The sequence below is a fragment of the Tachysurus vachellii genome, chromosome 19, assembly GCF_030014155.1.
Source record: "Tachysurus vachellii isolate PV-2020 chromosome 19, HZAU_Pvac_v1, whole genome shotgun sequence".
Taxonomy (NCBI): Eukaryota; Metazoa; Chordata; class Actinopteri; order Siluriformes; family Bagridae; genus Tachysurus; species Tachysurus vachellii.
This window is the reverse complement of record NC_083478.1, coordinates 8,927,676-8,944,275: the sequence shown is the minus strand read 5'-3', so window position 1 is coordinate 8,944,275 and position 16,600 is coordinate 8,927,676. Positions and strand designations below refer to the sequence as shown.

General features: G+C 39.7%; 1 protein-coding gene across 1 annotated transcript in view; it reads right to left on the bottom strand.

Annotated features, from left to right (window-relative positions):
* ephb2a (eph receptor B2a) overlaps positions 1-16,600 on the bottom strand; it is a 60,558-nt gene continuing 43,958 nt past the window's right edge. Inside the window, exons 6-16 of the mRNA XM_060893925.1 lie at positions 13,317-13,441; positions 12,971-13,133; positions 12,170-12,278; positions 12,005-12,069; positions 9,144-9,266; positions 8,810-9,057; positions 8,139-8,354; positions 7,192-7,341; positions 6,682-6,875; positions 6,357-6,512; positions 1-3,409 (exon numbers count right to left, since the gene is read on the bottom strand). Coding sequence (XP_060749908.1) covers positions 3,301-3,409; positions 6,357-6,512; positions 6,682-6,875; positions 7,192-7,341; positions 8,139-8,354; positions 8,810-9,057; positions 9,144-9,266; positions 12,005-12,069; positions 12,170-12,278; positions 12,971-13,133; positions 13,317-13,441 — 1,658 coding nt within the window. The 3' untranslated portion in view covers positions 1-3,300. The remainder of the gene's footprint in view (positions 3,410-6,356; positions 6,513-6,681; positions 6,876-7,191; positions 7,342-8,138; positions 8,355-8,809; positions 9,058-9,143; positions 9,267-12,004; positions 12,070-12,169; positions 12,279-12,970; positions 13,134-13,316; positions 13,442-16,600) is intronic.

Below are 16,600 nucleotides of genomic sequence, written 5' to 3'. Positions count from 1 at the left end.
TTGATCGATTCATTTAATTTCCCTTTCTTTTCTCAGTAATACAAGATGGCAAAGTTTGGTCCAAACAAGGCAGAAATGTGCACCATGAATACAAAGAGCAAATGGGTGCATGTAAAACATCACAGACATGCCTGAGAGTTGTTGTTTTGATCCTTGCATTTCTGTCATTACAGTCTTTAAGATAAAGAAAAGAAAATACAGCAAAAATCCCAAACATTTCACTTGTATAGCACAATGCCACATCTCTATGAACTCTGTAACCAAACAAAGAAGAACGTGAGTGAAAAGTGGAAGACTGGATTACTAAATGAAAGGAAGCACACTGAGTTGAAAGGAGAAGACGTGATTGTCACACTGAAAACTCAACGACTGGAGTTAGGGTTCCTGTTAGAAATGTGCAGTATTTAGAAACATCTGTCAAAGCTGAAACTTCAAATAAATAAAATAAAAAAACTTGTAAATCTTGTACTTTACAACAAAGAGATTGAACTGGGTTATATACTATTGTACAAATGAATTCATTAATTAACAAATGATTGATTGACAAGTCATACCAGTAAAGATCGTTTCGTGTCATACATGATTACCGACTGAATAAGACTCACTTTAATAAACCGTTAAGTGAAATTCTACCATATGTAGACGTTATATAAAAACCCAGGATGGCTGGTGAAAAAATCGGTAGAGGTATGAGAAGACATTTTTCGAATGATTTCAAACAACCATGATGAGTTGACACACCACCTGTATACAAGACAGCCATAACTCCGGCACGCCACTATGCAGATGAACTGCTCTATACTATACTGCCTAATGTACATATCATTTTTATTAACTCACAATGTTTTATCATTACAAAAAAGCGAGATTTCTAGAAGCCAACTGAAAAAGTGATGCGTGATGTGTTCAGATTCAACAGCACCCAATCAGCTGTACACGTTCATTTCTGTCTGATTTTTCATGAAAACGCATAAAAGAAGGGAAAAGAAGAAATCAAGGAAACGTTTAACTTTGTCACTAAGGTGCACATATTGTATTAACACCAGGTAGAAAAGAAAACGGAAATTAACATCTGAACTATTTCAGGCTGCTGAGAAGTAACTTCAGCTTTAATCGGAGTCGGTGATGAAGTCAGAAAGTTCCTGTGATATGTGTGCATGTGGTACTTCAACCGGAAATAGCTATTTGGATTATTACACTGTTTGTTAAAAAAGACAAAATAAATAAATATACACTTACTTGGCCACTTAATTAGGAACACCTGTACAGTTCATTTATTTATCCAGTCATCCAATTATGTCGCAGAAATGTAATGCATAAAATCATGACCAAGAGCTCAGACCAAGAGCTTCAGTTACACTTCACATCAAATCTCACAACGGAAATAAAATGTGAGTTCAGGGACACTGACCATAGCATAGTTGATAGAACCAGACCCGTTGTTTTGAGTATTTTAGAAACTGCTGATGTCCTGGGATTTTCAAACGCAAAAAAAAAAGCCATGTTGATGAGAAAGCCTAGACTAGTTTGATAATGAAAGTTACAACAGCAGATAGCAGAGATGGGGGACTCGAGTCATATGACTTGACTTCAGTCAGACTTAGGTCGCAAATTTGAGACTTGAGACTTGCTTGATAAATATTAAAAAAAGACTCGACTTGACTTTGACTTGACATTCATGACTTGAGACTTACTTGTGACTTGTACATGTGTGACTTACTCCCACCTCTGGCAGATAGTCAACTCAAATTCCACTTCTTTTAGCCCAGGATAGAAATCTAAGGCTACTGTACAATGATACAATGATAAGCAGTGACTATTGGGCAGCGATACCTCAGCGATTAAGGTACTAGACAACTGAATGTAAAGTCATTAGTTCAAATCTCAGCATTACTGTTGGGCCCTTGAGAAAGACCCTTAACCCTTAACTGCACAGTTGTATTCTCTCTTACTGTAGCTGTAAGTCTCTTTGGATAAAAAACATGAGGTAAATTTAATTCTTTTCTGAGATATAGATAGTTAGTAGGCTAAAAATGCAGTGCAAAAACATGGCTGCATGGACTGCATTTATGTCAACAGTTCCAGGTGGTGTTGGTGTAATGATGTGGGAATTGCTTTCTTGGGCTCGTTAATTTCCATCCAGCATCAACTGAATGCCATGATAATGAGCCATCTAACTAACAAAGAACAATTTGTCTGAACCGGTCTCCAAAACCATGACAACGAGTTCACTGAAGTTCAGTGGTATCCTTATTCCTCAGCTCAAACAGAATCGAACAGAACACCTCTGGGATGTGGTAGAACGAGAGATTAGCAGCATGAATGTAGCTCACACATTTTCAGCAATTATGTAAAGCAGTCATGTCATCAGGATATCAAAGAAATGTTTCCAGCACTTTCCAACAACTGCTTCATCTTTAGCCATTTTAAAGGTTTTTATTCTAGGTCTAATTATGTGGTTTAATGTGACATTACATGATGTTATGTACAGCACTTGGGTCGAGTCGTTACGGTTAAACGACACGCACTTCGTGGAATCTATGCTATGGAGAATTGAGGCTGTTTTGAGAGCTTTTACATAGTATTAGTATGGTGTTCCTAATAAAGTTGCCATTGAGTATATATCCAAAATGAAATCCAGAAAAAAGGAGAAATAAAAAATATCACCATAATATTTGAAAAAAAAAAAAATAATAATAATAAAAAAAAAATCCAGACTCGTTTGTCACTAATTTTCACAATTTCTACATTACTCCTCTTGGGTTGCCACATGGATCCTTCCTTACCATATGGCATCAGCAGGAGTATAAGAGGCTCATTTTTGTGCCATTAGTCCATGGTCCATTTTCATCTTTCTCTCCTCTTGTTACTCTGCCACGCTAAGCTTTATACTTTCTCTGTCTCAAAGGTTTTATCATGAGACTAGTACCGCTATAAATAACAGAACTGTTTGGATTTTACTTATTTCCCTATTAAAGGGTTATATAATCTAACAAAACTAGACACTGGTGATGATCAATGTCTCCCTTTGAATCCTTTAATCGTTATTCTCTTTGATGTTACAATTAAAATCATCACCACTGTAATAGTACAGTACATGTGTGGGCCTCCAGACATCGCTGTCCGACTCCATCCAGTCTGCTGCGTGCTGGTGGATTTTAGGGGGTGTTTGCTGTGTGGGAGTCCCTCCTGAGGACCTACTATGCCGGGGAAATCTCCACAGGAAGGACTGCAGCTGAACTCTGAAGCCAGGGGGCTGGTGGAGGAGGGAGTCAGTCTGAGAGCCTCTAAGAATGAGGGTCAAACCTCCACCGATTGGATTTGGTTCATCTGAGCTCGCATCATTTGCACGCTGTTGAGAATCTTCTTCTGGTGGCCGGCCAAAGTGACTCCCACTCGTAGGATGTCACTGTAATTAAAAAAAGACAAATGAAAGATAAATTAAGGGCAGCATTCAAAAGAATCCAATGGTGAGGGAAAAAGTATAAGTCCAGAGTCTTTCCCTGGAATGCTGGGCATAATGCAGCTGGGACACCAGTCCATAACAGAGTGCACACACACACACACACACACACATACACATACACACACACATACCTATACACACAAAAGTATAGTGGCTTGGGTCTACTTGTCATCAGAAACTATAAATATAGCTCAAAATATGGGTCTCAAAAATTTGAGGTAATGAGAGCTGTAATCTAGCATAAAAATACATTTAGAACCTGCCAAGTGCCATAAATGTAAACTTAAATGTCTTCTATATTAATATTGTTTTGTGAGCTGTAATTGACTTGAAAGATAGAAATTTACCGAGCCAATTTACAGGTTTTACAGAAGCTCCAACTTTGTAAATCATTTTGGAAAATATATTAATGGGCAGAAGAGATGGTACAGCAGGTAGCTTTTTTTTTTTTTGCCTTGAATCTCCAGGTCCCAGGGTGAATCCTAAACACACACTATTTCTGTATCTAGATTTGCATGTCCATGTGGAAATTCCTCCAGGTTTTTCTCACCTACAAAAAACCTTAATAGTAAGTGACTTGGCTGTGTTAAATTGCCCTCAGGTGTTAATTTGTGTGAATGGTACCCTGTCATGGACTGGAGTCCCATCCAGGCTGTGTTCTGGCCAGTGTTGTATAAAGTACTAGAAAGCAATACTTGAGTAAAAGTACAAGTATTAGAACTACTACTACGTACTAGAAAAAGACTTTGGTAGAAGTGAAAGTTACCTTTTAGAATATTACTCAAGTAAAAGTCTTAAAATATCTGATATATACTGGACTTAAGTATCAAAAGTAATTTTCTGATTTTTAATGTACTTAAGTATTTGAAGTAAAATACTCTTTCATTCCAATGTACAGAAACATTTCTTGCAAATACGGCCAGGGGTGTATAAAGTTATCTTCTTCACCGAGTTCACCACTATTGTCGGGGTGGTCGTCTACCACAGGTAGCTCGTCTACCACACAGTCGTCTACTCTTTGCCCGGTTTCATGCGGCTCTTACGTTCATATCGAAGTTTGTATTTGTGTCTTTTTAATGTGCGGGTTCTCTTCGCTTGAGTTCAATACAGTAATTTTGTCAAACGCGCATGTGAGTGGGATGAAAATACCTCAAAGTTTCCCAGTAGGAGCAAGATCAATTGAGTAAACAATTTGTGTCAAGTTCGCTCTTAAAATGTTAGGGGAAAAAGGTGATGTTCATGTGTGCCCATGTGTATAATGCGGCTCTTTGCCGTAACACAGTAAAAAGGTCTCTGACCGGTTGGCCACCCCTGGTCTACGATAACGGGAGGTCCTCCAGTAGGTGCTTCCATGGCGGTTTCAGTTGTGCTTCCGCCTCCTTTAGCAACATTACGCTGAAATAGAGTGTGCGGAGCGTGATGCAATCTAGGAGCAGTGATTCGCCAAACCTCCCTTATTGCAGTCGCACACATTTCTTCTGATTTTATTTTGTAGTAATGAGTAACGAAGATGCTTAGTGGAAATATAGCGGAGTAAAAGTATACATTTTATCTAGGAAATGTAGTGGAGTAAAAGTGAAAGTTGACATAAATTTAAATAGCGTGAAATTTCTACTTAAGTACAGTAACGAAGTATTTGTACTCCGTTACATTACAACACTGGTTCTGGCCTCATATCCAGCGTTCATGGGACATATTCCAGATTCACAGTGACTCTAAATTGATTACTGACAGTGACATTATGTCAATATTATGAGCTATTTTGTGTAGATTCATGAGACATAATACCAATAAAATAAAAGCAGAATTTAGACACCTGTACACATGCACATTCAGTTCATTCAGAGCTTTTTGTTCACAACAAATATTGGAGTGGGGGAAAATGTGACCTTAGTGACTTTGCCATGGTTGTTGGCATGAGTGGTAGTTTGAGTGTAGAAACATCTGGCCTCCAGAGCTTTTCAAACCAAGGAATCTGGGAGGACAATGGGAACAAGCTCTCCAAAACTGCACAGGAAAAAATTCTGGCAATGTTTTTCCAATCTTTTCCAAGCTGTCCAGTTGGGGCTGTGTCCACAGACTGCTCCTCCCGTCTGACAGGAATGGAACCCGATGTGGTCTTCTGCGGTTGTAGCTTATCCACCTCAAGCTTTGATGTGCTGTGTGCTCTGAGATGAATTTCTGCTTGTTATGTGTTTATTTGATTTATCATTTCCTTCAGCTTATCATGCTTCTTCTCCTTTGGTCTCGCTCATTAACAAGGCGTTTCCTCCTGCAGAACCAACACTTACTATTTACCATTCTGTCTAAACCATCGTTGTCCAATCTTATCCACAAAGAGCCGGTGTGGGTGCAGGTTTTCATTCCAACCAAGCAGAAGCCACACCTGATTCCACCTGTTTAATCAGTTGTTCTTGGCTTTGAGTAGACTCTGGCGTGGCTTCTGCTTGGTTGGAATAAAAACCTGCACCCACACCGGCCCTTTGTGGATAAGCTTGGACACCGCTGGTCTAAACCCTAATGACTGTAGTATGTGAAATTCCCAGGAGATCATCAGCTTCTGAAATATTTAACCGTATACCGTTCCATGATCAAAGTGATGGAGAACACATTTTCCCCATTCTGGATCATTTCGACTCGTGACTTGTATTTGCATGAATTTTTCCTTTGTCACATGATTAGCACATTGGCTAAATGGATGTATGAGAAGGTGTACCATGGGTTGGTCAGTGAGTGTATGTTTAATCTGTTCATGTACGTTCAGAATAAAACCATTCATAAATGGCAATACATTAAGCCATTCAAGAGAAGATGCTCATGATGTATGGAAACTGAATGTAACTGTAATGGGGTAATTTGATGCTTCTGACTTCAGAACAAAGACACTTACTCCAGAGTCATTTGGGAAACGGCGTCGAAGGAGCTGAAGCCCTCACTGGCAAAGTTCTCCTTGTACTGGCCCATCTTGATAGCGTCCAACCACTCATCCACGCTACTGAAGCTGGAGAAGTCTGGAGTGCTGCGGTCCAGCAGAGGTAGGTGTACGCTGGAGTGAAAAGAATAAAAATACATACTGTATCTTTCAGCAAAACAGAAATAATCTAGACTCTAACTAGTAGCAAGCACATAGAGATCACCTCCACAATAAGCAGAACATTATGGTGGCCTCTATCAAGTGCTTTACAAGTGAATATATAGAAATTGCATATTCTTACCCGGAAGAAAGTGGGGTGGTGGCTTTCAGGCTATTAGGGTTGCGGATCATTTTGTCCAGGGTGTTCACGATCTGGCTGAATTTAGGCCGATTGTTTCTGTCCTTCTGCCAGCAGTCCAGCATTAATTGATGTAATGTATTGGGGCAGTCCATAGGAGGAGGCAACCTGTAATCCTGCTCTATAGCATTAATCACCTGGAAGGATTAGCACAACGCTTACTATGCTATCAGTTCAAACAAAGATTAACATGCTATTAGCTTGACCCCTATTTTATTGTGAAATAGTGATATATATATATATATATATATATATATATATATATATATATATATATATATATATATATATATATATATATATGTGCAGAGTCAAAATAATTATTCACTTCATTAAACCAGACAGAACAGAAGAGAACTGATAGTTTTCCACTAGAGGTCACTGCTGTATTAGCAAGACAGGAATAAAGGATCTTTTTCTAAGTGACAGGATATGGCTGTGCAAATATCCTACATCTTGATTGCTCATGTCCCAGTATGGTCTCTCTCCGTAGGACATGACCTCCCACATGACGATACCGTAGCTCCACACATCACTGGATGAGGTGAACTTCCTGTACTGGATGGCCTCTGGAGCGGTCCACCGGATGGGAATCTTTCCTCCCTGAGAACAAATGTTCACTTAGCAGATCTGGACAACTTAACACAAGGAGACTAAGATAGAAGAGACCAGAGTGAGTCATTTTAATTTTTAGATTCTCTTTGGGTTGAAATGATCCGATTCATTTTTTTTTTTTTTACAATCATATAATAGAAACATAAAAACATACTTTTTTAACGGGAGATTTTATGTCAGTCTTAATTTCTCATGCTTACCAATCTTGTGTTACAAATACTTTGTTTAGGTCATTTTTATTTGATACATTCACTTGATTCACATGATTACTTTAGTCTCTCTCACATGAACTTTATTAAACCTGAGAAAAACACAATCAACCATCTGAAAATGTTCTGTTTGTAAAATAAACAGCTACTTACAGCATTTGCATTGCTATTAAATGAGTAAGATTTAATAGACGTGACAAACGTACAGGAATAAAACTAATTCTGACAATGGGACATTCATTGCTAACCAGTAATGTGTGCCAAAACAAGTGTGCCAAAATGTTGAAAAAGATTTGGTCTATTTAGAAATACATCTTGTATGCATCTTGTATGTAAATGCATGTTTATACCTATAAGTAGCTTTTAGAGTAGACGTTAAGGTGCAAATATCTCACTTAAAATAATTTGAAAGGATTTTTAAAGGCAATAATATGTACACTAAATTTAGAAAACGTGCCGATTGTCGACACCGAAAAATAAAGTTTGGGTTGTGTACAAATGTGACACCCATTAATCTCTTCTGCTCCATGGCAATAATCTATGGCTTGGGATTTCATTGACAGCAAATGTACTTACTAGGGCACTGGTGTATGTAGGGTCTGATGTGTCATCCTCTAAGAAGCGAGAAAGCCCAAAGTCAGACACTTTGCACACCAGGTTGCTGTTGACCAGGATGTTGCGGGCAGCCAGGTCTCGGTGCACATAGTTCATATCACATAAATACTTCATGCCAGCTGCAATGCCTCTCAGCATGCCGACCAGCTGAATCACAGTGAACTGCCCATCGTTTTGCTGAAAGCACATGCAGCAAAATAACTTGACCAACATGACCAAACTGCAGACACTCAACTAAATATGCAGCAGCGGTTTCTGTAAGCTATTACAAAACACCCTTTGTATCATATTTATAATAAAACTATGACTGGCCCTTTATGCCATACAGCCCAGAAGCACTACATTTGGACTTGTAATGCCCCCTGCAGCTGTGCCTTCATTTAGCCACATCTGCTCCCTGTCTACAGGGACGCCAGTCAGCTGGAGGCCAAACTGACACACAAGGCACTGAACAATATGAAAGCTATAAAGAAAATATACAAGAATATGCAGCTAAAAGGATTCTACATTCCGTGTTTCCTTCTTTGATGCAATAGAACAAAAAAAACATGGTTTACAATTTCATATTATGTGTTAGTAACGTACATCTTCACTGAACACACAGAAAATAAGAAGCTAATATTAAGACTCACTCTAAGGAAGGAATCCAGTGAGCCATTCTCCATGAACTCGGTGATTATCATAACGGGGAAGCTTTTTGTCACTACGCCCTCCAAGTGGATGATGTTGGGGTGATCAAACTGACCCATGATGCTGGCTTCACTCAGGAAGTCCCTCCTCTGCTTCTCAGTGTAGCCAGACTTCAGCGTTTTAATGGCTACCAGGATCTCTCTCTTCCCAGGCAGGCGCAGATTTCCGCTGCAAACCTCCCCAAACTCACCTGCAGGACAATCAGTGGATGCACCTGACTTCTAAGGACCTTTTCTCAGACTAGATTTTAAAATGTTAAGAGGATGTCTTACCTACCTGCACCAATAACTTGCTCAATCTTCACACAGGACATGTCTATTTCTTTGGCAAACTCTCGTACTGCCTCATTAGGATCCTCGTATGTAAAGGGATCGATGTAGATCTTCATACCTGGTGACACTTTGAAGGAGAAGGTGAAGATTAAATTCATCTATTTAAAGTATGTAAATTAGGATTTTTAGAGCCCACTGTCTCAGTGAAAACAGTCAGAAGCCTTCACCACCACCGACTACATACAATTCATAAGTTACCTTGTAAACAACAGTGGCTGTATTCAGGCTGGGGACAGAGCTACTTTACAGTTGGGAAAAAGGAAACAGAAATAAAAACCATCATCTGGTTTTTACCAGATGTTATTGACATTACATGATTATCATAGGTAAACACTACACTGCCCATTACTCTATGTTGTAGTCAATAATGACCTAAAATCAATGACAAATGAGGCAAACGAGCTGAGCTGGGTATATAGATGGATATACAGTATACAGTACTTCACACTATATACTGAATCACTGAAGTGAGTAATCAGGTCTTATAACTTGTCCTACCGCTATGCTGACGGATGGGTGTAAATTTCATTTAACAGTAAAGGGAACAATAAATATAAAATTTCTCATGAGCAATTTTTGAAGGGGACACAAATAATACAGTCAATAATACAGTCAATGGTAAAACTATCATAAAAAAAATCACAACAATAAAAACAAGGAATTAAAAAAAAGGTTTAAAATTTTATTTCAAATTAAGACACTTAATAACAGAATATAAATTGATTATACAAAAAAAATACAGTGGGGTCAGTTCGGACGTAGCACAGTGCTCATTTAGTAAATGCACAGCTAAACAATATGCTAATTGTGGCCGTTAATGTTAAGTTAACATTATGCCAAGTCGTCCTAAATAAAACAATGCATGGGAAACGGCTTTGGCGTGTTAATTACAGTGCACTATGCAACAGGCTATTGTAAACAAGCTAACGTTAACTAGATAAGTCATATTTTAATTGCTAATATAGCAGATTCATGGAAAATTACATCGGTAATCAGCATTTTTGCCGCAACTAATTTATGAATGAGTCTGCATCAACTACATTAAAGAGAATCGCTTTATTTAAAGTGAATACAATCCCCTACTTAATGGAGTGCAACATTAACTGAGCCGCAGCCACACAACTGACTCGTGTGTGCAGAGTAGGTGATGAACTGGGAAAGCAGGCAGTGGGTCAAACCACTGTGAAGAAGGGGAGGGGGAACTCAACTGTTTCTAAATGCATTGATTGGGGTTTTTTTTTGTTTTGTGTACTTACACATTTATTTAGGTATTCATACATATATTTTTCACAATAGACAGTGCGATATTTTTTAAATCATTTGGGGGGGGGGACAAATCCTCGGGGGGAGGGGGGGTTGTGTCACGGGACGGACATGTCCCCTTCGTCCCCCCCCCGGGATTTACGCCCATGTGCTGACGACATGCAACTACATATCAACTTCCTATGAAACTTGATCACTCCCGTAATAGATGTATAAGAACTTTATTTCAAAGAGATATTGTATCTTTGCCTTATGTTCATTCTTTCTGGAAACGGTTTACAGATGATATTGTTTGGAAGAAGGTTTGGCTACTTCCAAATCAGTATTTAATCACAAATAAAATAAAGGAAGTCTCATTTAAACTTATTCATAGGATCTACCCAACAAAACATTTTCTTGTGAAATTTAAAAGCGATATAGACACAAATTGTACATTTTGTAGTAACAGCTTAGAAACTGTGGTACTGCCCACTTGTAAAACCCTTTTGGGAAAATGTTTGGGATTTTATTGTTAAGAATATTGATGTTAATTTTGCTTTATTTTGGAAAAATGTGCATTTTGGTGTTTTGAAGAATCAAAGAGACTACCATACTACCAATAGTATTTACATAATAAATCTGATCCTTTTATTAGCAAAATTTCACATTCACAAATGTACATTTTCTGGGAAAAAACCCTGTTTCATGTCATTTAAAAAAGAAATGGAACTTTATGTTTATTCTATAAGACTGTCTCTAAAGCAAACGGCACTGAAAACTTTGAAAATCTGTACTATGTTTAATATTTTGTTGTAAATTCCCCCTAGCATACTTTGTATCTGTATTGTTATTGTCTAGTTTGTTAATTGATGTCTGTTGTTAATTCAATAAAAAAAAAAATTAAACTTGATCACTGTCAACATGAGAACTGAGCTATTTATCAGCTTTGGCCTCTTGGCCACTTAACGTGTTGATCACCACTCACAATTTCGTTTGAATATTTTGGCCCAATTTCCTCAACAGTTTGATCACTTGTCAATTCTTACCCACCAGCCAGCTCTCCCCTAGTAGATTGCTACCAACTGGGAAGGCTGAAAGCTAGCATGTGCTTCCTCCATCCAGATGACTGCATTTTGTTTTAAATCACAGGGCAATATACTGTAACAAACATGGAGGAAAGGTTCACACATGAGCTCACAGATGTTACCGATCAGCTAGTGTTGCAGTGATGACATCCCAAACAACACATGGCTATGGCTATGTTGGAATTTGCTTTTGCGATTTCACAATAAAAAAGCTAACGATTTCTATTGCATCATTTGGGAGCTTGCAACTAAAAATGGAACTATTAAAGGTGATAGCAAAACTTCACCAGTCATATCATTACTACTCATTGTAGTTATCTCTGAAAACACACATCTGTCAAATGACTAAATTTAAATGATGTCTTCTGTTCTTTATTTGTATACTGATCCAGATAGGGAAGATTACTATATAGTATTTATGCTGTGTGATGAGGTTATGCTGATACAGGTCACTGTGTGGGATTGAAAGGCTACTTACAATGGCCGCTTGTGTAATGCTGGAGCTTGTCTGTGAACTCAGATTCTGTCCTGTCATTGCCTCTCCTGGGAGAAAGCAGAGATACATGAGGATGTGAGATTACATAAAGCAATCGGAGTTTTAAACTGCATGCAGTCCGTCCAAGGAAGATTTAGGATAACTCACCGGTTGCAGACGATGATGAGCACAATGACTGAGATGAGAAAAACAACACCTGCAGCGGCAGAGCCAATGATGAGTGGCAGCTTTTCCTTCAGGCTGGAATCGTACTCCTCTACACACACACACACACACGTGCGCACACACACACACACACACACAGTAAGAACAACATATAGTTTAAAACAGATGCCTAACTGGACATTTCCCTCTTCATAAAGTAAACACCTTGCAATCCAAAGGGCCAACCTGCCTAAGGTCATCCTAAAGTTACATCTTGGCAATCGTTTCTATTCAGCCATTTGGGGGTTGACAGTTAATAATATTGCCACACACTCTGTAAAATCTTCTTTTAAATGTTGACTAAAGCTATATGATTGCCAACTGGCAAAGCTTTTATTTCTGTTAGCTTATAAGAAATGTGTATAAAAAAAAGTAGCAGGAAAAGAGCAGTATGCCAGTTCACTTTTGGAAAAGCAGCAGCATGCTGGGACTGGAGTTTTGACATCTGTTTCTTGGCTATGCTCCTGGCAAGGAGATGTACTGACATGCTTAATCTGATTGAAGTTAGTGCCATTTCAATGACTGGCAGTGATTTTAAAACAGTAACTCTGTTACTTGTCAGCCAGCACCAAGTGATCAGACTAATAGCTGACAAAGATTTAATTGGTCTGTGCTGTCAGGATTATACATGGTGCAATTGTGATTGATATAGTATTTTTCAGAGGCAAAAACAAAGAAACTATTCTTTAAAGGTAAAAAAAGACAAACCTGAGATGTCTATTTCTAAGCAAATAAAAGCCTTACCTTCAGTCATGGTCTGGAAGTACATCTTTCCACTGAAGCGTCCAAACCCCGCGACTGTCCGAGCTCGCACCTGGAACACATAGATGGTGCCTGGCTTTAGGACTCGAACTACAGCTGTATTTGTCTGGCTCCTTAGTGTAGAAGAGTTGAATTCAGCAGTATTCTGGAAGAGATCAGAGGACACTTTAAAATTACAGTTATGATACAGCACATGCACCACAGTTTGGCCATCAAAACATTTCTTCAAGAAAACAGAAATGTCTCGGTTTCCATTCTTGCCAAGTGCAACACAGAAATGAAGAACTTGGTGTAATATGTGCATGTGAGTGAAGGTGTGTGTGATTACTTTCTCATAGTACTGCAGCTCATAGTCCAGTATGACCCCGTTGGGCTGATCTGGTTGAGACCACGACAGCGTGATGCTATCGATAGTCCTGCTGACCTGATGCATGATGGACACCATTGATGGAGCTGTTCAGGGAAAATAGGAAATAGGAAAAGCAATAATGAGACTCATTTTTAGGTGCAATTCTGCCCAAAGAACCTTAGTATTAGACTAAATGTGCAGTTTAAGTGCATTGAATAAGCCAACCCATAAACAGTAGAAAGTGGGAATTCAACATAATGAAAGGGTTTGGAAATAGAAAGTGCAGCTGATTACATATTCAACTTGATGACTAAACTTTGGGTGAATTAAACTGTGTGTGTATGATTTTGTCCACCTCCAAAGCCAGGTGTAAATTATACACGCACAATGCTTGGCGCAGAATAGACAATGTTGCCAGGTCTCCTAATTAACTAGAAAACTTTTGAACTGCTATCTCGCTCTCTTTTTGTTTTAATCAGTTATTGTGGATATTCTTTATTCAGGAAAATTATGAATAATAACACATGTCCATCTTTGAACCATGGAGAAAGAACTACTAAGACAAGCTATGTTTTTAAAACTGGACTACATTTGTTGTGAAGATCTTGGTGACAGTACAAATGCCATGAAGAAACACAACAATTTCCTTGCATTTAACAAAGAAATTTAATTTACCATCTGTGCCACTTTTCTTAATGTTGTAGATACCACAAGAAAAATAGAGTGCATTTGTAAAGATACATTTTCTTATTTTGTACATAACATTAGTAGGTCATCAGCAGTGGGCAGCAGTGTACAGCACACTGCAACCAAATATGTACAGAGAGAAGCAGCATTTCTTCATCTTGGATGTTGTCTGTCTGTCTGTCTGTCATGAATGGGGGTTGCCATGCAGAAATAAGGAATGCTATTTAGAAGATAAATGCTGACTTGCTGGATGCAAAGTGAGAATATTATCTCCCTCTACTTTTCCTGCCATTTTAGATTCCAGGTCTTTTCAAACAAACCATTAAACATATTGATATGCTGTCAAATGAACAAAAGTGAATTGATTTTTCCTTTATCCTTTTTTTGTACAACCACGTTCCACACACCATTCCAGAGAAGTGATATTGTAAATGGTATTTATGGTTGGCACGAAAGATTAGTCATTGCTTGATTGCTCTGTGACTTCTAGGCCTTAGGTTGTAAAGCTCCCTTTTACTTAGAAGGTTGCTGAGTAGAGCCCAGAAACATTAAACACACCAGAGCATGCAAAGCAGCACTTCACTGCATGCAGGACCTTTTTCTTCACCATGAATTTTAGGAAAACACCATTTCTGGTAAAGACTGTCCCTTTACTGTCAATTCAATTCAATTTGTATATTTTAACAATAGAAATATGGGTGTAGACTTAGATCCCTAATGATCAAGCCAGAGGAAAAATTGGCTAGGAAAATCTCTCAGAGACGGAACAAGGAACATGACTGCTCTGAATTTATTATAAAGATTTATATGCTGTTTATCAGGTTTACATCTAAGTTTAATCAAATCCAATATGACTCGTTGGCTAAAATTCTAAGCTTAGACGAGTAAAAAGGGTGAAATTCTACCAATTAATAACTGATAATTGAGTAATCAAATATCACTATTCATGATACGTAAACACCATAAACACACATATAAAGCTAGACAAATAGCAAGAGAAACTTGGAGAGGGGAAAAGTAAGAAGAGATTATTTGTTTTTTATAGGTAACGTTGGGTTACTTAACGTAATCCCCGGTTCTTTGATAACAGAGTGAGGTGTTTCACTATGGGAATCGCTTTGGGCGTGACCAACTACGGAAGCTCTTATGACACCACGTCTGTCTTTGACAGACAGGTCGACCTGCGACCAGACTCCGCCTTGCCTATATCAGCCAGGTCGACCCCTGTCTTCGTCATTAACGAGATTTCTTCCCGTCCAAGTGCAAGGAGGGAAGTGCTGGTGAAACACCTCACTCTGTTATCAAAGAACTGGGGATTACGTTAAGTAACCCAACGTTCTTTTTCTAACTTCGCTCGGTGTTTCACTATGGGAGATATAGACAGCTCCCGGATTGCACCCATATTACTGTTTCCAAACGGGTACAGCAGTACCGGCCCCCAGCACCGCGTGTGCTAAGGACGGTCCCGAAACGTCCAGCCTATAGAATCGTACAAACGTATGCGGCGTTGCCCAACTCGCCGCCGAGCAAATGTCCAGAACGGAAACTCCCCTGAGTAAAGCCCACGACGTGGCCATACCCCTAGTGGAGTGGGCTCTCAAGCCCGCAGGGGGCTGAAGACCTCTGCAACCATACGCCACAGATATCGCCTCCACAATCCAATGGGACAGCCGCTGCCGAGATAACGGCTTCCCTGTGTGGGGAGTAGCCCAAGACACAAACAGCTGGTCACAAGTTCTGAAACCAGCTGTCCTGCCCACATACGCCCGAAGAGCCCGCACCGGGCATAATGCATTGAGTTTCCGCTCCTCCGGAGAAGAAAACGGTGGAGGATGAAAAGCCGCCAGTTCAGTAGACGGGCACCTATATGTCGACTCCAAAACCTTGGGCACAAACGCAGGGTTAGGACGGAAAGAAACTTTAGTGAGCCCCGGAGCGAACTGTAAGCAAGACGGGCTAACCGACAAAGCATGTAAATCACTCACACGCTTGGCTGTCACCAAAGCCAGGAGCAGTGCCGTCTTAAGAGAGAGATACTTAAGACTCACCGCCTCTATCGGCTCAAAAGGATGTTGGGACAGGGCTTCTAAGACGATGGGCAGATCCCATAAAGGAACCATCTGCCTAGACACCGGCCGTATGCGGCGCGCCCCCTTCATAAAACGACTTATTAAAGGGTGCTGGCCTGCCGACCTGTCACCAAAACCTACATGGCAGGCTGAAATAGCCGCCAGGTACACCTTAATGGTGGAGAAAGCCTTCCTTTTATCAAGCAGATCCTGGAGGAAGCATAATATATCCCTAACAGAGCACTGAAAAGGGATAATCACTCTCCACCCACACCATTCCTCAAAAACACGCCATTTATTGCTATAAAGAGCGCGGGTAGAAGAGGCCCTCGCACTCTGAATAGTCTGTATAACTGACGAGGGCAAGCCAGCCGCATTCAGATTCCACCTCTCACGGGCCAGGCCCAGAGGGCTAACATGTCCGGATGAGGATGGTAAATCTCCCCCCCCGCCTGAGACAGGAGGTCCCTCCGTGGGGGGAGGGGCCACGGCTGCCCCGACAATAGC